The sequence below is a fragment of the Gadus morhua genome, chromosome 17 (assembly GCF_902167405.1).
Source record: "Gadus morhua chromosome 17, gadMor3.0, whole genome shotgun sequence".
NCBI lineage: Eukaryota > Metazoa > Chordata > Actinopteri > Gadiformes > Gadidae > Gadus > Gadus morhua.
The window spans coordinates 7,527,895-7,551,295 of record NC_044064.1 but is presented as its reverse complement, the minus strand read 5'-3'; the positions used below and the strand labels follow the sequence as shown (position 1 = coordinate 7,551,295).

The window sequence follows — 23,401 nt, the reverse complement described above, 5'->3', positions numbered from 1 at the left end:
GCTCCATTGATTTGTGTGTGTGTATGTGTACATGTGTGTTTGTGTTATCGGATTTTGCCTCTCCATCGACGTGTGTCAGTGATCCCTTTGCGATTCCATCATGTGCAAAACTGCATACGTCTTTGTTTTTGTACATGTGTGTCTGCACGTGTGTGTGCATGCATCCATGTACACTTGCTGGTGGACTGCTGGTGTGTGTGTGTGTGTGTGTGTGTGTCTGCACGTTTGTGCGTGGATTCGCTTGTGCGTGTGTGCATGCCTGTGTGTTTGTATGTCCGTGCATGCACTTGTGTGTGTGTGTTAGTGTGTGTGTGTGTGTGTGTGTGTGTGTGTGTGTGTGTGTGTGTGTTGGACACACACTCAGTTGGGTTCAGTCTTAGATTTCCAAGCGGGTCGATGCGGTCCGGACACGTGCAGGGTGAACATTGAGCCGTCGGGTCTATTTTTAAGCTTCCTGCCTGTAGACCAGTGGAATGTGTTGTGGGTCCTCCCAGAATGCTGTGCTGCCGCTGTGTATTCCGCTCTACGTTTTCACCCATCTAAGTCAGTCCATTGGACAGCAGCCCGAAACCATCCCACAGACTGCTGCATCATGCCATGCCACAGCAGAGGTCACCACAGCGCTTTCCACCTGTCTCCGCTCACCTATTCTCAGTTTCGCCTGAAAGAGGCTCAAGCAAAGCTGGTGTATTCCACGACTTGTTTCCCGCCCTGGCAGTTCTGGTGTTGCTGGAGGCATATATACTGAGACCACCATGGCATTACTGACTAGTGTATTAATTGTTTGTATCTGCTGGACAGAGACGTCGTCCTCCTAATGTAGGGTGGGTCTGTACTCGAAGAGATGTGTCAAGGTGACCTTCGCTAATGTGTGTGTGTGTGTTTGGGTGTGTTTGTGTGTGTGTGTGTGTGTGTGTGTGTACGTGTGTGTGCGTGCTCATGTTTAACATGCTTAACGTGTACATTCTGGCATTCTCCCTCGTGGCCTGACTGTTCTGTGGTCGGCCTTTCCTTTATTTTGGTCCACCGATAAAGAACAGGAAATCAATGCGAAACATAAACTAACTGTATTGGATAAAACATCCCACCGGAGTTATGAGTTTACAGTACATTTTGTATTGCATAATATAGATTTAATATAGATGGTACAGGTATAGGTAAGACATCCCTGAGCAAGATGCCTCACCCATAACCATTATTAATCTAACCAAAGATGATAGATAGTCATAAGAGGGACATTTATGAAAATAAAAGAAGTGCTTTACAAATAAGATGTGTCATTGTTCAGTATAACATAACTGTGGAAGTCTCTCTGTCTCAAACACACACACACACACACTTATGCACATACACACACGCGCGTGTGCAACCACAGACAGACACACACACACACACACACACAGTTGTACCGTGTCCACTTCAACTGCAAGTATTCTCTTATCTGCATAGAACTTCCAAGCCCTCCCAAGACAGCCGGTTCACATCACCAAGAAACAGTACATTCAAGGTAAGACATCACACACGCACGCACACCTGCACGCACACACACACATACACACACACACACACACACACACACACACACACACACACACACACGCACATTGTAGTATGTATTAAGGGTTTATAACTGCAGATATCAGACTAAAACAAAGTCTTTTGAATTCAGGGAGATAAACAAGCTTATATAATTTGAGCCACATGCTCCCATTCATGTCCCCTAATGATCCTCTAGTGGGCTCCTGGTTCGATAACAATGAGAATCATTTCCAAACTCTGGCAGTATTTACCACCGGCGACTACTGCTACTCTGATACCTCATAACATCTGTGTTTTGGGTTGTTTGGTTGTTGTTTTTTTAACTTTTAGCTAGCTACTCAAGATGCATTGTCAAGTGAAATTTAATTGAATATGTGCAAGCATGCATATTGCCATAGCCTTAAGCCATATTGTCGCCATGGTGACATAAGATGTTGACTTTTCAGCACCTAATTCCCTGCTCTGCCATCCGTTGCAGTGCTGTAACTTCAACTCATTTTGATTGGCTGTGTATCCCAGCAAGGTTTTGCCACCTCCGACCTACTGTGTTCTGTCTCTCAACTTAACAACTCATTAAATTAAATGTCAGCCCTCTCTTGCTCTCTGTGTGAACATAAAAGATCATCATCGACATACATGACAGCAGCTTAAGAAGCATTTCATTCAAGTTATTTTATTTATTTTTCAAATGACAGAAAATTACTAAATCATACACCTGGGTGTCGGCGTTGATACGATTTAAACTCAAGGTATTCCCGGTGTAACATTGTAGCATTGTATTGCTCTTTTTGTGTTAAGGTGTCCATCAGGGTTCTCTCTTTGGTCCCCACAGGAAAGGATGCAGAGGTGGTGAAGGTTCATCCTCGAAACATGTTTATTCCCCAGGAGGGGTGGACCTTCCTCGCCGCAGGTATTTTTATTATCTTTTTTTAAATTGCACTAGATTTCAATCTGATAGAACTAAAAAGCCTTTAAAGGTGCTTTGATTATTTGATCGCATCTGTGATTGTATGTATACAATATATATAATATTCAACAATTTTTTTCAATTCAACTACATACATAATGTTGCCTATTTGAATGGGTTTTTGTCCATTGATGAATGAGGCACCAGTGACTGAATGAAAAGCACCGCTACCATAATTAATCAAACAGTGTATAACCACAGTGCAAGCAGACTTGATACATTCATAAAAAGAGAATAACAGGCATTCTTTTGTGAAAAAAACCCCCGCTATTGTAGGGTCTGTGAGGCTGCAAAGTGGGAGATTTTCAGAACATAAAGACTAAGACGGACTGTGGAAGTCAGCATGAAAATCAATGTAATCTCAAATTCAGCCAGGGAATGTGTGTGTTGAGGGGGGGGGGGGGGAAATGTACAACAATATGTCGAAATGTAATCAAAGAATAACTTCAGGGCTCAGAGACCCCTCAACTTGCCGCAAAACAACGTGAGAAGTAAAGCATACGCTACTACAAACACAACGACTTAAAGGAGCATTTCACCGGTGGAGGCATGAATATGTATTGAAATTGGGTCCTATATGTAGTCGAATAATAAAATAAAATTCTAATTTGGTGCCGTCTTGACCGAGAAAAGGCAGAAAGTGACTTTTTGGCGCTTGTGGATTGAAGACAACAACTCCCACCATGCACAGCTTCGCTGGCGGCCACTCCCGCTGATCATCTCCGCCTATCGGACACCTCCTTGTTCCATCTACTAATGGAACAAATCAGCGTGGAGCTTGACCCGACGTCACTGGCAGAGAGTAGTAATGCTTGCACAGAAGCATACGGCCGACATCTTTCTTTATTCTGGGTGGAAATAGTAACATAGTTACGCCATTAAATGCGTTTATGTAAACATTTTTAGCGAGAAATGTGCATTATACTTTCATCATGTTCGCTCGTTGAATGTGAAGGATGTTTGGTTTGATAGTTATGACGAAGAGGGAACGCTCCATTTACTTGCATGGACAGCGTCTCCGGTTGCTAAGCAACCTCAACGTCTTGGCGGACTATCTGCTGATCAACACTACGAATGCTGGAAACACACCAGACACACCATGTGAAGTTATTTAACCCGATTATTGTTATTTATATCCGAGATTATTTAATCTAACCCGATCTAAACTCTATCATGCACCCAAACATGGCGGCGTTTGGGTTTCCTACCTCGGACTCCTAAATCCAGGAGTAGGGTCTATCTGCAGCCGGAGCCACTTGCCAAACACGCCCATTGCTCTGCCAGACACGCCCATTGCTCTGCCAAACACGCCTATTGCCAAACACGCCCATTGCTCGTTCTATGTGGTGGTGTCATAGCAAATTTGTACCGGCCTACGTCATCAGTTGTTGACAACTTGACAACTGATTTGATTGGGTTGTCCGTTCCCTGGTGGGTTTCAAAAAACATTCGGCTCATGTTTCCAAAGACGAAATAACATAATACAGATAACGGATCGCTAGATAACACTTGTTTTTCATTTATATTTGTATTGTATTGAATTGTTTAATCAAATTTAAATCGTGTTTAAAGCAGGTTTCAAAAACCATTCGCGCTTGTTGCCGAACACGTGGTAGTCGACCACGTGGTAGTCACACGTGGTAGTCGACCACGTGGTAGTCACGTGACTGCAATGTAACAGGACGGGACTGGGCGGCGGGCTTATATTCTGTAGCATTACGCACGCGCACGAGCTATGGGCGTGTTTGGCAGAGCAAGGGCGTGTTTGGCAGAGCAAGGGCGTGTCTGGCAGAGCAATGGGCGTGTCTGGCAGAGCAATGGGCGTGTTTGGCAGAGCAAGGGCGTGTTTGGCAGAGCAAGGGCGTGTCTGGCAGAGCAATGGGCGTGTCTGGCAGAGCAATGGGCGTGTTTGGCAAGTGGCTCCGGCTGCAGATAGACCTACTTGGAGTCCAGCGCAGCCACAGGCGCGTTGGCGCGTTGAACCATTTTTGTGACACACAATGATCAAGCGTCAAGTTAGGCACGTTACACGCGTTTGGTGTGGCCGTAGCATTATGCGGTTTCACCCAAAAAATCGGCTTCGTGTGTACGGGGCCAAGAAGGCGAACATCACGTCACCAAGTCACCAAGACAGCGCCAGGCGACTTACGCCACTATCTGCCAATGGATCGTGGATGCCTGGGCTGATATAACAGTCTCAACTGTGGTCCAAGCTTTCACAAAGGCAGGAATAATCACTGAACTGCCAGGCAACAGCAGCGACACTGACTCGGATAATGACGAGAGGGATCCGGGCATGTTGGATGCCGTACTCGCCCAACTGTTCAATTCAGACACACAAGAATTTGAGGGATTCGTAGACGGGGAATGAACTGAAAAGTGAGCTTATTGTTAAGAGATATTGATATTGATCAGATATTGATGAGATATTGTTAATATGCACATTAACGTTTGAACATCGTTACCATGGGAGTGACCGGAGTTGTCAGAAAGCTTAATAAAGTTTGACTTTATCTGACTGTTTTGTTGACATTCCCTTTAGCACAGCTCGGTCTAGTCGATGCATAACGCAACCCCAGTCAAACGTTTGACTGCAGTATCTTCTATTCTATGTGCCTTATAATCCGGTGCGCCCTATAAATGAAAACAGTTCTTATATAGGCCATTCATTAAAGGTGCGCCTTATAATCCGGTGTGCCTTATAATGCGGAAAATACGGTAGTCCTCGTTTGTATTTCTTTCGAAATGGTGAACTTTTGCATGGAGCCATCTTCTATGTCAGATCCAGTACCCTCTGCCAATGTACTTCAGTTTTATCAACAGCCTCTGTTATCTTAGCTTCAGACGCTGTGGATGTTAGTTTCTGCTGGTGAAGTACCACTCACTGGCACTGCTCTAATAGGTCTGTAGCGTCAGTGGGTCCCACCCCCCTCTAGGGGGTGGGACCCACTAGTGCCCACTAGTGGTTGTAGTCTTACGAGAATCATCCCCTCTTACACTTCCTATTTTCTTGTACGCAAAAATCGTCATATTGCGTCATTGAAAACAGGAAGTGTTGGAGATCGATACGGATCTCTCCAGTCTCTCCAGAAAATAAGGGAATGATGCTAGACCATTCAAAAATATGCGGGGGGTTCTAAAAATACAAAGCTTATGTGAAATGGGTGAAGTTGCCCTTTAAAAGTACAACCTTTCGCAAATAGCTTCCTTTTAAAAACACGGATCCACCATCACCCAGCCTGCGTGAGTTCACTCAGAGGCTGGCTTTGTTTTTGTGTTTATTTTGACATTGCCCAGGACACAGATGGCAATGGTAGATCACCGTAAGGCGAAGGGGGGGGGGGGGGGGGATGCCTACTTGGAGCTGTGTGGGCGACCAGTCGCTGCTTCGCCCTCTGAATGGAATAGGGCTGTGGTGGGGCCTGTCAGAGGAGGGAGAACTAGGGGCTGTTGATGTGGTGGTGGCGGCGGCGGTGGTGGTGTCGTGGCGGTGGAGGTGGTGGTGTCAGGGGAGGAGGCTGGGGGTGGCTGTCTGACAGACAGAGTTCGGAGGGCGGGGGCTAGGGTGTGACGGTTGTGGTTGGTGGGAGGGGGGGGGCTTACATAACCGCACTGATATCTAGGGGTTAGAACAAGGACACCAAGATCTATCCCCTTAGACCTGTCCAGACACTGGGGTCAATTCGACAAACACACACACACACGCACGCACGCACGCACGCACACACACACACACACACACACACACACACACACACACACACACACACACACACACACACACACACACACACACACACACACACACACACACACATACTGACGAATCACACGCACTAATAACCACACGCTTAGAGACCTGGTTGCCGTAGAAACAGACTCTCCTGGCATTGCCCCACCCACCTTTACCCCAGACGTCCTCTGATGTCCTTGCCAACAGGAGCAACTGCTGTGTGTGTGTGTGTGTGTGTGTGTGTGTGTGTGTGTGTGTGTGTGTGTGTGTGTGTGTGTGTGTGTGTGTGTGTGTGTGTGTGTGTGTGTGTGTGTGTGTGTGTGTGTGTGTGTGTGGCTGGGTGGGCTTGTATGGGAAAGGAAGATAAACAAAAGGCCTCTGCTTTATCACTTCAGTCCGTCCCGAAGTTCAAACGCGGTAGCCTGTCAGAAGTTGTTTATTGCTGATACCGAACACTACTGCTTAGTGTGTGGTTGAACTTGCGTGTGTGTGTGTGTGTGTGCGTGCTCGTGTGCATGTGTCTGTCTATCTGTCTCCTAAGCTTCGCCGTGTCCTGCTGAGATAGCTCTGCATGTTTGTGGGCCGGCAGACACAGCGGAGGCCTGCCAGACACACAGCCAGACAGCCTCTCAGTCCGAAAAACAACTCTGTCAGGGCCTGTTGAACACACTCACACTCCTGGAGCGGGTTGCATAAGAGTGACTCCTGTGTTTTTTAAGAGCCCCACACGCCGTAGCATTACGAGGCAGTTCAATTTCTCTGAAGTGACAACAAGGGCAGTTGCTCACTAATTGCATCTGAAGGTCTAGAAGATACTCACTGCTCTAAACAAATCCCGATATCCACACGAACCGTGCTGCAAGCCAAAGTCATTCAGCTAAACATTATATTGCACGAGAAAAATAATCCATTATCATTTTGAAGCTTTTTTTCTTGATTCAGAATCTAAATCATCATGGAGTCGTCCATCAATTAGCTGGAGGTCTCTGTCTCGGTTATTACTTCAGTCAATTCATTAGATTGCCACGTCTCCCAAGATGCTCTCTTGTAGGGGCGTCTGGGGAGCCGACCGGATCAGGTGCTTCTAGGAAACGCTAACTACACAACCAGCCGAGAGACTCTGTCTGCAGGCTGGCTCTTTATTTACCATTTCCTGGAAGCACCTCCTGGACCAACCGAAGACAATCAGTGTTTCAGTGGCCATACCTTAATCCCTTACCTCGTCTTAACTGGCTGTGTGCGTTTTAACTGGATTTGTGTGTTAGGTATAAAGGTCTGACGTCATGTATCATATGTATAAAGGAGTGGTCGTGATATTGTGGTGCACATGCACATAGTCCAAACTATACTGGTGTTAATATCATGAATTCATTTTACGAGATTGTCCTTTCTTTTGTTTGGATACCATTCATTATGTGTTTATTATTTGTAACATTTTCTTCGTATGCCTTAATGAGTGTGCATTGTTTAGTTTGTTTCCTTTTCCACGCCCATCGTTTAGTATGAAAAAAATGTAGTCAGTGTACATATATGGTATATTTGACATTGCTACTGAAGATAAACTTTGCTGAACACTAATATAAATTGGCCATGCACACACAAATGAATGACCATGCAAGCAATGCAAATGACCTTGATCTATAATTACGCCGAAACCATATGGGTATGAAAATAAATGCTAAGATGTGGAGGCTCAAGACTTCTAGATGACTAAAGATATTGGATTGGTTTTGATTCATTAGGTGAAGGGCCCAACATAAACAGCTTTTGGAAGTAAAAAATGGTTAGGACGATTGCTTGAGAAAGAGGTACGAATATAGCTTCAAAACACAACAGTTTTTATGTGCATATCCCACATTTACCCCTTTCACACACTGACCTATTCACTTTGTCACTGTGGCCTTTTGTAGGGTCTCAGGTTTTACACACAGACTGCCAATCCGTGCCCCCCCTCCCTCTGCTTGTTCTTGTGCATGATCCCTGATTTCACCCAATCTGTATCGACTTTGATCAGCAAAGTAGAACATACAGCAGTTAAGATTGGGTTACTTCACCTCTATTATTTTCATCAGTGTTTAGTTTCACTTTCACTTTCACTGACAGATTGCTGTGTTCAGATCTCACCGTATATACCTCTCAGCCATCTGTGGTGTAACAGTACTGCACCACTCCTGGCTGCTACCCGCGTGAAACTTGGTCCTGATATTGCTGATGGGTAAAGCATATCAGCAGTGACAATAACATCACTTCTTTGCTAATATTATTGACCATGGGTCTATCTTTAGACCGGCACAGGTTATTCCTGCATGGATCAATAACAGGATTCTTGGTGTTGTTTTTAAAACGAACACAATCTCTGCCCCGTTGAGAATAGACGTGCATGGGATCACACACACACACACACACACACACACACACACACACACACACACACACACACACACACACACACACACACACACACACACACACACACACACACACACATCCATGCAGACATAGTGCTTCAGAGCACAATTCAATACATTCTTGCACACATACATTACATGTGTGCAAGAATGTTTCTCTCTCCCTCCCTCTTGTCCCGTGACTTTGAAGATCTCTGCAGCTGTCTGGTTGTCGTGGCCCAGGTTAAACTCCTCCAGGTGTCTCCTCCTGTGTTTAACCGCATGTTTAAACCCTGCCCGCGCCGAAGTTTGATGTGTAAGCGCTGCCAGGTGGAGCGCCATTGTGTGTGTGTCTGTGTTTGTGTGTGTGTGTGTGTGTGTGTGTGTGTGTGTGTGTGTGTGTGTGTCTTTTGTGTTTGTGTGTGTGTGTGTGTCTTTGTGTTTCAGTGTGTGTGTGTGTGTGTGTGCATAACATTGCCTCATGGCTTTGATTCTGATGACTGCAGTTTCCCTGCGGGCATTTCTTGTTGTACAAGAATTCTAACAATAGTTGCTCACATTCTTACAACAGTAAATCACATACAGCTGACTCACAACCGCCTTCATGTACAGAGCATAGCTTAAGCCATTCTGTCATACATTCTGAGCAGCTAAGAATGATCGTCTCTGAGTAGATTCCTCAGCACTAGGACGGCTCTCTCTTGTTAAGAGATAAAGACGTTAATCGATGTAGTCCGACAGAGGATAGTCTGTCCTAGACGTTGTCGTACCTCTGGCCTCACCTTGAGGCAGCTCTTAAATCTGGTTATCCGGTTCATCCTGTGCTCTGATCGCCTTCGTTTAACATCGTCAGAGGCCATTTAGTCTGCTAAGTCCTTGATCAATAATATTTATAAGCGAGTGTCGTGTATATGTGTGTGTGTGTGTCTTTGTGTGTGTGTGTCTGTGTGTCTATGTGTCTGTGTCTGTGTGAGTGTGTGTGTGTGTGTGTGTGTCTGTGTCTGTTTCTGTGTGTGTGTGTGTGTGTGTGTGTGTGTGTGTGCGTGTGTGTGTGTGTGTGTGTGTGTGTGTGTGTGTGTGTGTGTGTGTGTGGGTGTGTGTGGGTGGGTGTATGTGTGTGTGTTAGACTTCTGCCAGGTCGAGCTGCGACTGCTTGCCCATCTCTCCGGTGACCCCGAGCTCCTGAGAGTCTTCAGCCACGCCCACTCTGACGTCTTCACCATGCTGGCCTCGCGCTGGTGGGTGGGACACACGCACACACACACGCATTCACACACACACACACACACACACACACACACGCACACTCACAAACACACACATACACACACACAGAAGACATTGACTCTCATACCTTACACAGAATTCATTGACCTCCCCATACACACGTACGCACGCACTCAAGCACGCACACGCACAGTAAACATGGACACCGACAGAAAACATGGCATTCACACAATAACATACACACACACATACATACACACATAAACAAACACACTTATATTAGCACATTCTCGTTCATACCGATAGACGTTTGACACATGTAGATGTACGGTCGGTCACACAGGGGCACATGGAGCCAGCAGAGTAGAGAATAGTGATGCACTGTCGGGGACACATCCACACAGCTTCTTATTTTGATGTGCTTTGACCTCCATTCTCTTTCAGTCTCTCTCTTTCTTTCTCTATCTCGCTGTCCCTCATTCTGCATTACTAGATTGCTGGACTGCCACCTCAAATGCTTCAAAATCCTAGCAATCCTGTTGCCATGACTACCATTACAGGACAGCCCGGCTATTCATCTTGAAGATAACATTACTGTCTGCCACTGTCTATCCTGTATTTCTCTCTCTGTCTCTCTCTCTCTCTCTCTCTCTCTCTCTCTCTCTCTCTCTCTCTCTCTCTCTCTCTCTCTCTCTCTCTCTTGCTCTCGCTCTCTCTTTCAAATAAAGTTGCAATTAACTTTGAATGAAAGTGAGGCCAGGTGTCTGATAAGTGACCATGTAATGTGTGTGTGTGTGTGTGTGTTTTATTCGCTCTCTTGTTCATTCCATGCTCTATTACTATGCTTACTACTTTCAAGGTCAATTACCTCCTTTGTCTCTTTCTTCAATTATTCCAGTGTCGGATCTCTCTCAGTTCTTCTCTCTTCCATTTCTTCTATTCACCCATGTGTTATCCAACCCTTTCACTCTTCAAGCTCTCCTTTTCTCATCTCCTCTCCAACCAGCTCTACTCTTCAACATCAAAACAAACCAAAACAAAACAGGACAACAAAACATGTTCTGTCCAATAGGGGGCGCCAAGCGCTCTCACCAAGACACACGCCTTCTCCCAGAGCTTGGGCTTATAGAGATTTATCCCCTTCGATGTACAAAAACCCGCCAACCTTCAACAGGATTACCGTGGTATAATTATAAATGTTACAAAAGATGTGGATTTCTCAAAATGACTCATAACAGTTAATCCCCACCCCCAACTGCACAAAGATATACTTGTCAATGAGAGAATCAGGGTATTTTTTCTATAAAAAACCTTTATTCATTCATAAGACTGTTGCAATGTTATTGGCATGGACCTTGTCTCTCTGGATTTGAATATGGTATACTAAATTTTAAGTGTTGATACCACAACGTTCCATCACTTGCTATGTGAGACTGTGTGTGAGACAGAGGATGTCCGGGCTCTCATCTTAATGTCTGCCTGTCTATTTGTCTCCCTTTACGGTGCATATTTCATCACATGCCACTACTAATTGACCACATGTGCCTCACTCTCTCTTTCTCATTTACTCTTGGTCATTCTTCGCCCTCATCCATCTCTCTCTCTCTCTCTCTCTCTCTCTCTCTCTCTCTCTCTCTCTCTCTCTCTCTCTCTCTCTCTCTCTCTCTCTCTCTCTCTGGTGCTTTTCTGCACTCTCACTCAAAACCGGATATCGTTATGTATCGGTGAATCAACTTTCTCTCTGCTCTCTCTCCCTCTCTCTCTCCCTCTCTCTCTCTCAGGAAGGGGGTGAGGGAAAGTGAGGTTTCGTCTGAAGAGAGGGAACACGCCAAGCGCATAGTCTACTCTGTCGTGTACGGGGCAGGTTAGGACGCATCTGTACATTAACCAACGCATGCATGCACACACACGAACATGCACGTACACACATATGTGGGCACTACCAATGCGCGGTTCAGGTATATGCTCACCTGAATCTGCATATTTCTGTACTGCAAAGGACCACTACTCAAACCGCCATTTTTAAACAGAAGAAAATTACACTGTGTCCGAATTTGTAATTTTTCTAAGGCTAAAACAAAGTTATTAACCATAGTCTTAAGAAAGGCTTTTTCTATCATCATTACTTGCTTTTTTTTAATTTGCCTAACTGGTTGCCAACCTTTTCAACAGGCCTTGCAGCCCTTTATTGGTAGGCTAATACGTTTGGATGAATGGAGCAAAAATGTATTCAATATTTGACTTTTTTGCTTAATCTTTTTATTTTATTTAAGTAAACTGCTGACATATTACAACAATAGGTGTAAACCTAGGCTATAACCAAGCATGTTTCTTAATCGTAAATAAACAAAATTGAAATGCTCATGTAATGTTAATAAAACAAATAACAACAAGTTAATCTCAACAGATCCCGTAGGATTTTGTCGGACAAGGTACAACGGTATATAGCCCATGCCTACCAAAATAATTGGGCTGGAATGCAAGAAATAGTTGAAAGAAAGGAAGAAAGAAAGAAAGAAAGAAAGAAAGAAAGAAGCCCCCAGCCTCCAGCCCCCCTTCCTACCAGACTGCAACCTTCGGTTTTAGTCTAAATAATTAGGACTGTAACCTGCTGTGAGAGTTGGGTCACGCCGGCCAAATCTGTATTGTGCAGTCACGGACTTTGGTCGGAAGCCACTTCCGCATTTAATTCCTGCGGGTTGATCACACCAGGAGGCGAGATAATGGGCTTATGGACGCAGATAACTGAACAGTTCACGAGGTCTTAATGGCATTATGCTACTGGAGCACAGCTAATCGCTTTAGCCTGTGACGAGGCTACCAGGGTTAGCCTCAATGATATTCCCGCGATAGGAACGCAACAAGGGAGAAAAGCTATCCCTTTACCCTATTGTTTCAGAGCAGGGGGATTCTGTGGCAACACAAGGCCTCTCCGTGGTGATATACAGTGCAGTTTGAAGTTCCCTTGACCCACATGGATACCTGGGAAGTCCTGAATCTGTTGTATGGATTCACCCATGGCCCATTTTTTCTCCAACTGGGCCAGTTTGGTCAAGCACCATTAGCCAAATTAGGGGATGGATTCACAGATGACTGGACAGAGAGCCCTTGGTGCTTGCCGTAGTCTGGTGTCTGCTGTGTTGAGCACGCTCCGTTTCGTAGTACTGTGTGTATGTGCTGTTGCCGCCTTCTGCCTTCTGTGCGCCTGCTTGAAAGATGATGTGGGGGACCATTACGTTTTTATGACCCCCCACCGCCACAACATTAATGTCTTCAGAGACCCCCTGCGTCATCCAAAAACCACGAAAACCAATGCCAACCAGTTCCGTCATTTACATGGCTGGAAAAAGAAAAGAAAAACATTTATTATTGATTTTATGATGCGTGGGGGGCTATTTTGTTTACATTTAATCAGACCAAAACTGTCTCTGACAGTGTGTTAATTAGATAGAAGCTGTGCGCGAAAGCCGGGCGCGGATTATTAGGAGCCGCCGGAACGGACTTGTCTCTTGTCTCTTCCTTGAGATGTTACACTATCACATCTCCCAAGGAAACGCATGTCTTTAAAGGCAATGGGAAATGGTATTCAGAACCGATCTCGCTTCAGTGATGTAAAACAGTTGGCAGAAAAATGGTCTATTAGGCAATGACAGTGAGAGAGAGAGAGACATAGACAGAGAGAGAGAGAGAGAGCTGCTGACTTACAGGGAGAGAGAGATTGTGAGGTGAGGGAGGACTCCTAATCAACACAATGAAAGTGAGAGGGGTTACCATGGATACAGAATACTAAATGGAAGCTTTATTCCACATGACAATCATGAAGATGAGGGGAGATGGGCAAGGAGTCGTGGCCTCACACATACACACACCACACACACACACACACACACACACACACACACACACACACACACACACACACACACACACACACACACACACACACACACACACACACACACACACACACACAGGATGAATAAAAGCATGCCACAGTAAATGTAGATATAACTTATTTTAACAATTCCATGTGCTTGAACGTGGCCTAAGCATGCATCTTCTTATTCAATGTCTCCAGTCTTGCTGAGAAAGTCAATGTTCTGCAGATTAATTCAATATAAGTCTTGGTGATGAAGTCAATGTATCCAGTCTTGATGATGAAGTCAATGTATCTAGGCTTGGTGATGAAGTCAATGTATCTACTGTAGTCCTGGTGATGAAGTCAATGTATCTAGTCTTGGTGGTGAAGTCAATGTATCTAGTCCTGGTGATGAAGTCAATGTATCCAGTCTTGATGTTGAAGTCAATGTATCTAGTCTTGATGTTGAATTCAATGTATCTAGTGTTGGTGATGAAGTCAATGTATCTAGTCTTGGTGATGAAGTCAATGTATCTAGTCTTGGTGATGAAGTCAGTGTATCTAGTCTTGGACGAAGTGTGAGATGTAACGTGTCGGGTCATTTTTTCCTGGTGAGGCCGGGAACGTCTCTCTGGGATCCTGGGTGTGAGCTCGGAGCAGGCCAGCAGGTTCCAGGACAGCTTCCTCCAGACCTACCGAGAGGTCCAGACCTTCATCCAGACCACCGTCCAGCAGTGCCACCAACAGGGTGAGTGACCATCTCTTGGCTTCATTCAAACACCGCTTTGTCTCATCACACACCCACTACCTTGTATTGGATCATGTTGGGATTTGGGGTTGAAAACTGTAAACTGCCCGTGAAAAAGGGATAAATTGGTGGTTAATACTCTGAAAATTATGACAGAGAGGTGGATAGATTCAAAACTGACCCAAAAGGTTCAGAATCTCTGCTGCTGTTGTGTTACAAGAGAAAAAAGGAAATGTCATCGTCCCCGTATTTTATAATGTAATTCACACACACACACACACACACACACACACACACACACACACACACAGACACACAGACACACACACACACACACACACACAACGTACACAACACACACACACACACACACACACACACACACACACACACACACACACACACACACACACACACACACACACACACACACACACACACACACACACACACACACAACACACACGTAACCCTGCAATGCTGAACTTCCACTCAACTCTGAAGCTCCATATTTTAAAAACACATGAGGGACTTACAAGCACATCGTTTGATCGGAAAGATGGAGGCGGCCAACACTGCGCTGACCCTGTCCCAGATTCCCATGGGAGCGGTACTTGGAGGAACAAACAGGGAAATGTCTCAGAGGCTTGGAAAGCATTGGTGAGCAGAACTAACTGTGCATGAGCTGAGGGCTAACAGCCACCTCAGAGCTGTTCGTTAGTGTTGTAGCGCCATCGACCCCTCTTGGAAAAACACACACACACACACACACACACACACACACACACACACACACACACACACACACACACACACACACACACACACACACACACAAGGGAAAGGGAATGGGGGGGGGGCGGGATGAGCTGCATCTTGGTGTGAGTGAGTGTGTGTGTGTGTGTGTGTGTGTGTGTGTGTGTGTGTGTTTGTGTTAGGACAAGATGTGCAAACGTTAGCAGGGTTGTGATAGGGGTTTTTACCGTCTGGGGTGGCCGAGACGTCGCAAGCCCCATTTGTATTCCGACCAAAACGCCAACGCAGCACAACTGAGACCAGAACACGCACACGCACACTCACACACACACATACACACACATACACACTCACAGACATACACACACACACACACACAAACACACACACACACACACACACACACACACACACACACACACACACACCAATAAATACTGTAGGCTCTGCACTTCAACCCTGCTCTCTTAGGAGACATTGACTTTGTGACAGGCTGAGGAATGGGACGAGTCGTAGGGCGGAGTCTTGGTTTCCCTCTATCACAGCGACTCACCTTCCTGCTGTCATCCTGGCGAAAATCCATTGACCTCACGGGGACACACACACAAACACACACACAAACACACACACACCTTGTGATGTAACACTATTCATTCACATTTGCACACAGATGCAAACACACTGATTTGCCCTTTCGGTCTTGGATGATGGTTAGAATCCCATTTGACTGAAAGGCACTTTGATGCAGTAGGCCTATGTCATCCCAAGGACATGGTGAACACACAATGCAATGTCTGCACGGATAGATGGCCATTACACACATTTGGGGAACACACTGTTTCTACGTCACACACTTTTGTGACTTCAGAAAGGGGAAATATGCAGAACTACGTTGTAAGTACGCCTTACCTTTTTAGTTTAAAACTTTTTTTTAAGTCGACTCACATGTCCCTAGCATCACCATCACCTCTACCGAAAAAAACTAAAACCACAACACCACAAAACAAGACAACCACCTGGTGTGTTTCCCTCAATTAAACGGTGCGGACATTCCACGAGCTTTGACCACACAAAAAGACCCCGGCAGTTTAAAAACAAAACACATACATGCATTCCAGGGGCCCAGTCCATGGCCCCCTCACCTTTCCCCTCTGGAAGGGAAAGGCACGAGTTACGTGATGTGTTGGGTCTCTGGTCACAATGTCCATGACACATCCCTGTCAATGAACCCCCCCTGACGCGGGGTCACATTCCCAGTCAGAGGGGTCAAATACCTGGGTGCACTACACACAGACCGCATTGTGTGTGTAGCGAGGAGCTGTGTGCATGTTTCTGTGTACTTTCAAAGTGTTGCCCGGCTGCGTGCTTGGTGTGTGATTGTGATGTGGTGTCCGCATTCGGAAGAACATCATCGTGTGTGTGTGTGTGTGTGTGTTTGTGCGTGTGTTTGTCTGTGCGTGAATGCATATGTGTGGGCATGTGTACCAATGGCTTTGCTAAGAGTCAGGGGAACTAAAAAAAGGATTTGGCTCCAAAGCCTGTTCCTTTGTCCTGCCGTTGGAACGCGGGGATGCAGTGTGTGTGAGTGAGTGTTTGATGAATGCCCGTGTGTGCGACTGTGTGTACCATGCCTGCATCACACGTTTGTTGACTGCATGCCAGTGGGTGTGTGTGTGTTGGTCCCCGTGTCAGTGTAAGCCCGACTTTACCATAATCACCTCGTATTGCTGCTTCAACATCACTTCTGGTTGCACGCTGCTGGGTTTTATCTTTCTGGAGCCGGAGCTCTGCACCGAAGGGTCGATGGACGACAGAGGATCCCCTTGACTCTAAGCGTGGCTCTTACCTAGGTCGAGATGAAACGAGTGGCGCCCGCCGTAGACAGTCCTTCAGAGCCACACTGTGCACTTTAAGTCGATATCCCACTTTCTGGAAAATTCACAGAGGGAACAACAAACGACAGAGCGGAAAAGTGAAATGACGAATCACGAGTGATTACATTGACACGAATCCAATGTTCAGCCCTTCTGATTCTGAAATCAATCCCTGGGTGTTTTTGTGAAAAAAAGACTTGAGACGCCATCACTCCTGCACAAGAAAACCACATTGTCAGAAGAGTGATATGATGGTGTCCCCACAGGGCCTAACTGTCATCAGCTCTCCATCAACAGCTGTAACAAGATGCTCCTTCCCGGCGCTGCTCCTCCCTCACCCCTAACACTCCCCCAGCCCCGGCCATTCCCTCCCCACCACGCGTTGGTTGTCTGTCAACACCTGTCTGGCCGACGCACACAGGACTTCCTGCCCAGTAAACCTACGTTTGTTCCACTGACATCGTTGAATGTTGTTTGTTAAGAGTGTGTGTGTGTGTGTGTGTGAGTGTGAGTGTGTGTGTGTGTGTGTGCGGGTGTGTGTGTGTGTGTGTGTGTGTGTGTGTGTGTGTGTGTGTGTGTGTGTGTCAATGCTCTGGCTTGATAGTGCTTGACTTCTGAGAGATGATCGGCCCTGTTGAAAATATCCTATCCGGCACAAAAAGTTTGTGGTGAGGGCTGAGGATGTAATATGGACGCTGCGATGGTGTGTCTTGATTACTAGTACTATGAACTATCTATCAAAGGGACAATAAACCAGATAAAAACCAAGAGAAGTAAAACAAAAGGCTTGGCACCTCTGAGAAATGTGTTTTTGTTTCCGTCTTCATCCGAACACACGTCGTACATTCGCGATCCGTCCTAAAGTCCCCAAAGCTGTGACCCTACTCCGACTCTCCTGGTATAACTTGGAGGGCGCCGCGAACGCTTTCCCCCGCTCAGTAGGTGTTGGATGTGGCTACTCAGACGTGGCCTGGACGGACCCTAACGACCATAACGCTCCCTCCTACCTGATCGTTTGTGGCTTGGAACCCCAATGTCGGTAGCCAAACACATGGGCAACCCTTGAGCAAAGATGCCCTCGCCGCCCCCACTTGCTCCTCAATCAATAGACGCTTCGGAATAAAAGCGTCCGCTTGATTACAAAAACATTCAAGTGTTCTGTTTCCCACTGTTGCCTAGGTTACGTGGTGTCCATTATGGGGCGTCGGCGGGCTCTCCCTCTCATCCACTCCGCCGACTGGGGGGTCCGCATGCAGGCGGAGAGACAGGCTGTGAACTTTGTGGTCCAAGGTAGGATTCACTGTATGTCATCGGTGAGCTTTGGTGTGTGTGTGTGTGTGTGTGTGTGTGTGTGTGTGTGTGTGTGTGTGTGTGTGTGTGTGTGTGTGTTGGATTATCTTTGTATTTATACCACGTTAGTCGTTTTAATGTAGATTTTAAATGCTTTTACCCACATTGCTGCTCGAAATTACGTCACAAGAGCAACTTGGGTGGGAGGGGTACAATGCGTCTGGAACGCGGCATTAAATAGCCGGCTTCCAGACCCTTAATGGGGCTCTCGGGGTTCTCGTGTGGAGAGACTGGTCCTGTGCACGGGAATACCCGGGTCCGGAGATTCCTCCAAGGCTCACGCAGCCAAGACTCTTTGTTCCGTTTAATAGTAACGTCTTTATGTTGAATAAACGGACCGGAACGTGTGCTGATAGTGGAGAGGCGGCTCACACACAGAGCCGGGTTGCCACGCAGTCTGTGTGTGTATGTATTTTTTTTTAACTGTGTTTGTCTATTTATTTTCTCTGTTGAGGTTCTGCGGCTGACCTTTGTAAAATGGCCATGATCCGGATCTCCTCTCAAGTCTGCTCCTCGAGCTCCCTCTCTGCCAGGTATCCTCCCCTCGAACCGCAATCAACCAATCTCCTACTGCTGTCTCTCTCCATATCTCTCTCTCTCTATTGCCTTTCTCTCTCTCCATATCTCTCTCTCTCTCCTTATCTGTCTCTTCCTGACTGTGTCACCATATCCCCCTCTGTTTCTCTCTCTCCCTCTGTATCTCTGTCCCTCCTCTCTCTCTTTCTCTGTATCTCCCTCTGTCTGTCACTCTCCATGTCTCCCTCTCTTCTTCCCTTTGTCTCTCTCACTTCCTCTCTCTCTCTCCTTCCCTCTGTCTGTCTACCTCTATATCGCCTTCTGTTTCTCCTTCCCTCTCTGTTAGTCTGCCTCCATCTCTCTCTCTCTCTCTCCCTCTCTCTCCGTGTCTCCCTCCCTTTCCCTTTCTCTCAGTTTCTGTATCTCAATCTGTCTCCCTCCCTCCCTCCCTCCCTCTCCCTGTCTCCTTATCTCTCTGAATCATGACACTATTGAAACTACATCTGGTGCAGACACATGCCATCAGCATGTGTCTGCACGGCATCATAAATATATGTTATGATGATGAATATATGAGCAACCGTTCCCAGCCAGTCCCCCGCCAGTCCCCTCACTGCTGTGCACTAACCCTAACCCTTACCCTACCCCTAACCATAACCCTAACCCTTGGTTTTCTATCCCTCTTATTTGTCGTTTAGTCCGATGGCTCTTTACTTTGTCCCCCCCCCCCAGCCCCTCATTAGACACAACCGACAACCGGAATGCAACCCTGTGTGTGTGTGTGTGTGTGTGTGTGTGTGTGTGTGTGTGTGTGTGCTTGTGTGTGTGTGTGTGTGTGTGTGTGTGTGTGTGTGTGTGCTTGTGTGTGTGTCAATGCGCCCCTCGCCGTCCCTCGTTACCACCACTTGGTCAGAGTGGTGAAAGGGGCTTTGGAAACCCTGACCAATGTGACAGTGTTATGGAAATCTGCCCCCCTCCCTTTGTTCTACCAGTTGGGGGCGAGGGGTGGGGCGGGGGGGGGTCAAGCCCACCATGCCAACCATCACCACCACTGCGTAATGTAGTGGTCTCCTGGCTACTGCCGTCATGGGACGGGGGGGGGATTAATCAATGCATTAATCTTGATTTATTCACTGCACATGGTTAAGTGAACAATCACTACAGGTCATTAACCAACCACGTTAAAGCATCAATATACGTCTGCCCCCTTTTAACCAATCACGGCCAAGCATTAAGCGATGGGGTATTTTCCCTCATTTTGTGTTCCTTCCTGCTGACCGGTACCAGTGCTGGTACCAGTGCTGGTACTGGCAGCGTGTGCTTGGTTTGTGTGCCTTCCTGCTGACCGGTACCAGTGCTGGTACCAGTGCTGGTACCAGTGCTGGTACCAGTGCTGGTACCAGTGCTGGTACCAGCAGCGTGTGCTTGGTTTGTGTTCCTGCAGGCTGCTAGCCCAGCTCCACGATGAGCTGCTGTACGAGGTGGAGGACTCCCAGGTGGAGCAGTTTGCAGGTAAACCTCAACGCTGTACTTAAGCAGGGCCAATACGCCGTTCCAATACAGTGGTTGCACTGAGGTGAGGAATCACGTTTAACAAATGAGTGGATTCAAAAGCAGTGGTGACGGTATGTGGCCACTTACAGTGGTGTTATTTGGATTTGCTGCATGTTTGCTTTCATGCATGCATGTACCGCGTGTGTGTGTGTGTGTGTGTGTGTGTGTGTGTGTGTGTGTGTGTGTGTGTTCGTGTGTCCTCCAGGCCTTGTGAAAGGTACCATGGAGGCCCTGCAGCACATTGACTCTTTAAGAGTTCATCTCAAGGTGAGCTCTGAGATCCGGTAGTTGAAGACGAATCGCACCCTGGACTGATCTGTGGGCTTTCAAGCTTTTCTCACTGTGTGTGTGTGTGTGTGTGTGTGTGTGTGTGTGTGTGTGTGTGTGTGTGTGTGTGTGTGTGTGTGTGTGTGTGTGTGTGTGTGTGTGTGTGTGTGTGTGTGTGTGTGTGTGTCTGGGTGTGTGTGTGTCTGTGTGTGTGTGTGTGTTTCCCAGGTTCCTCTAAAGGTGGCGCTCTCCAGTGGCAAGTCATGGGGATCCATGTCGGAGCTCAGCCTCTGTGCTGCACCTCCTCCCACGCCCCCAGCATCCACCCCTCCTCCGTAGTGTCCGTCTGTCCTCTCGCTCCTCTTTCTTTCTTTCTGTCTTTCTTTCTGTTCCCTTCGCTCTCCATCCCCTATTTCTTCGTTTGGCTGTCCTCTCTCTCTCTCTCTCTCTCTCTCTCTCTCTCTCTCTGTCTCTCTCTCTCTCTCTCTCTCTCTCTTGCCACTCACCCTGCATCACCATCGCTATGGAAACCAGGCAGCTGCAGCTCCTCGGAGCTCCCAATTCACGCTTTCACTCCATCCGTATCCGGGGGCAACCGGAGGAGCCACAAACTGGTTCAAGCCAGTTCCTTTTTTCTTTTTTTTGCTCTGTAGAAGAATTGTATCCTCCTCCCCTCTTCCTCCTCCTCCTCTCTTCATCCTCCTCCTCATTTTACTAAAAGCCAAAGATCTCCCTTTAGAGATCTTTGGCCTTTCATAGTTTGTTCGATAAACACATTTAAATATATTCATACACTTAGATTTATAAATACAAAATAATATATTTATATAGATAAATATACATATATATATTGATATAACAAGTTCACACATCACAGTTATGTATTAAACAATATGACTTTTTATTCCTTGTCTTCTTTTGGTTTTCAATAAAGAACCTGAACTGATTTATCTGTGGCCTTACTGATTACCGACCCTGTCAACGGCCCAAACTCTATGACAGCGCCCCCTATCCCGTGTGGGAACGGGAGGACGGCAACGCAAGGGAAAAGTACCAGAGAGCTACGTCCCTCAGACGACAGACAGAAGGTAAACAACAACAACTCCTCCTCCTCCTCACACCCATCCCTGGGACCGTGGAAGCTTTAAGAAGAGCGGCAGCTCTTCTTAAGGCTTCTCCGCTGTAAATGCCTCTCCGCTGTATTGGTTGCTTTCATGCTGGTGAGTCATCCCTGTAGATGGGCTCTGTAGATGCACCAACTGATCTACTTGGTTTGCCTCCACTGTGTCTCTCTCCGTTCTCCCTCTGTCTCTCCCTCTGTCTCTCTCTCTCTCTCTCTCTCTCTCTCTCTCTCTCTCTCTCTCTCTCTCTCTCTCTCTCTCTCTCTCTCTCTCTCTCTCTCTATCTCTCTGGCTCTCCATATCTCACTGCTTCTTTCCCTCTGTCTGTCTCCCTCTCTATATCTCCCTCTGTCCTCCTCCCTCCCTCTCTCTGTCTCCCACTCTTCTTTTCTCCCCTTATCACTCTTTCAGACAGTAAAATTGCATCCGGGGGCATTTTTCTCTGCGACATACAGATATTAATAAAAAATGTCCCACCCTGTCCCTCCCCAGTCCTGGAGTCACCAGTCCCTTTTGTATACTTATTTGGGTTTTCCTGTCCCTCTTATTTGTTTCTCAGTCCAATGGCTCTTTGCTTTTGTCCCCCCATTCCCCTCATTAGAACCAACGGACGACAGGAATGCAACCCTGTGTGTGTGTGTGTGTGTGTGTGTGTGTGTGTGTGTGTGTGTGTGTGTGTGTGTGTGTGTGTGTGTGTGTGTGTGTGTGTGTGTGTGTGTGTGTGTGTGTGTCTCCTCTTGGTCAGAAGGCTGAAAAAGGGTTTGGAAAGCCTGACCAATCTGACAGTGTTATGGAGATCTGCCCTCCTGCCCTCCTCATTGTCCCCCTAGTTGCATGGCCTTACCAACCCCACCATTTCAACCTCCATTCTGTTTCTTTGGTGTGTGTGGGGGAGCAAGGGATCAGTATGTGTGTAAAGGGTAGTGGTCTCTTCCTGGCTCTTGCATGCCTTGGGGGGGAGGGGGGGGGGGGGGATGATGCTTTTTACCACTAATCCCTCAACTCTTAAGAGATGCACTATTGCAGGTTGGAGTCTGCCTTCGGCAAATGGCGAGTATCTTTATAACCTTGTAGGCCGTGACACGACTGTATCATTGTATTTTGGTTTTGTTTGTTCGTTGGAGGTTCGAGATATGTCTGGGCTTTTGTTCTACTGTGACTAATGTCTCTTCAGTGAGTGGGGGGTTGGAGGGGGCTCTTAAGAATTAGCTGCTCCCCAGACGAGAGGACCTAATGTATGTCCATGAGAGATGCCACTATTGAAATGACCTCATGCAATTTACAGCGAATCAGGGTTTAAAAGGTCTCTCTCTCAATAAAGAGAAAAAAAGGAATGGATCCGTTGCTAAGGGCGACGCCATTAACTCTCCTCGCACCACCGTCCCCATGGCGACACAGGAGGATGATTGAGTGAGGATAACCTGACAAGCAAATCGGCTCGCACGTGCAAACACACAGACCTTCAAACGCACACACATACTTTTTGGTTGATATCTAAGCTAA

The 23,401-nt window shown here is 46.7% G+C and overlaps 1 protein-coding gene across 1 annotated transcript in view; it reads left to right on the top strand.

Annotated features, from left to right (window-relative positions):
- The window catches only part of poln (polymerase (DNA directed) nu), a 47,163-nt gene extending 25,301 nt beyond the window's left edge, over positions 1-21,862 (top strand). Inside the window, exons 19-28 of the mRNA XM_030339002.1 lie at positions 1,450-1,507; positions 2,372-2,449; positions 9,753-9,864; positions 11,635-11,717; positions 14,329-14,460; positions 18,270-18,380; positions 18,895-18,973; positions 20,401-20,468; positions 20,716-20,777; positions 21,006-21,862. Of these exons, the coding sequence (XP_030194862.1) occupies positions 1,450-1,507; positions 2,372-2,449; positions 9,753-9,864; positions 11,635-11,717; positions 14,329-14,460; positions 18,270-18,380; positions 18,895-18,973; positions 20,401-20,468; positions 20,716-20,777; positions 21,006-21,116 (894 nt within the window). The 3' untranslated portion in view covers positions 21,117-21,862. The remainder of the gene's footprint in view (positions 1-1,449; positions 1,508-2,371; positions 2,450-9,752; positions 9,865-11,634; positions 11,718-14,328; positions 14,461-18,269; positions 18,381-18,894; positions 18,974-20,400; positions 20,469-20,715; positions 20,778-21,005) is intronic.
- Positions 21,863-23,401: the final 1,539 nt, after the last annotated feature.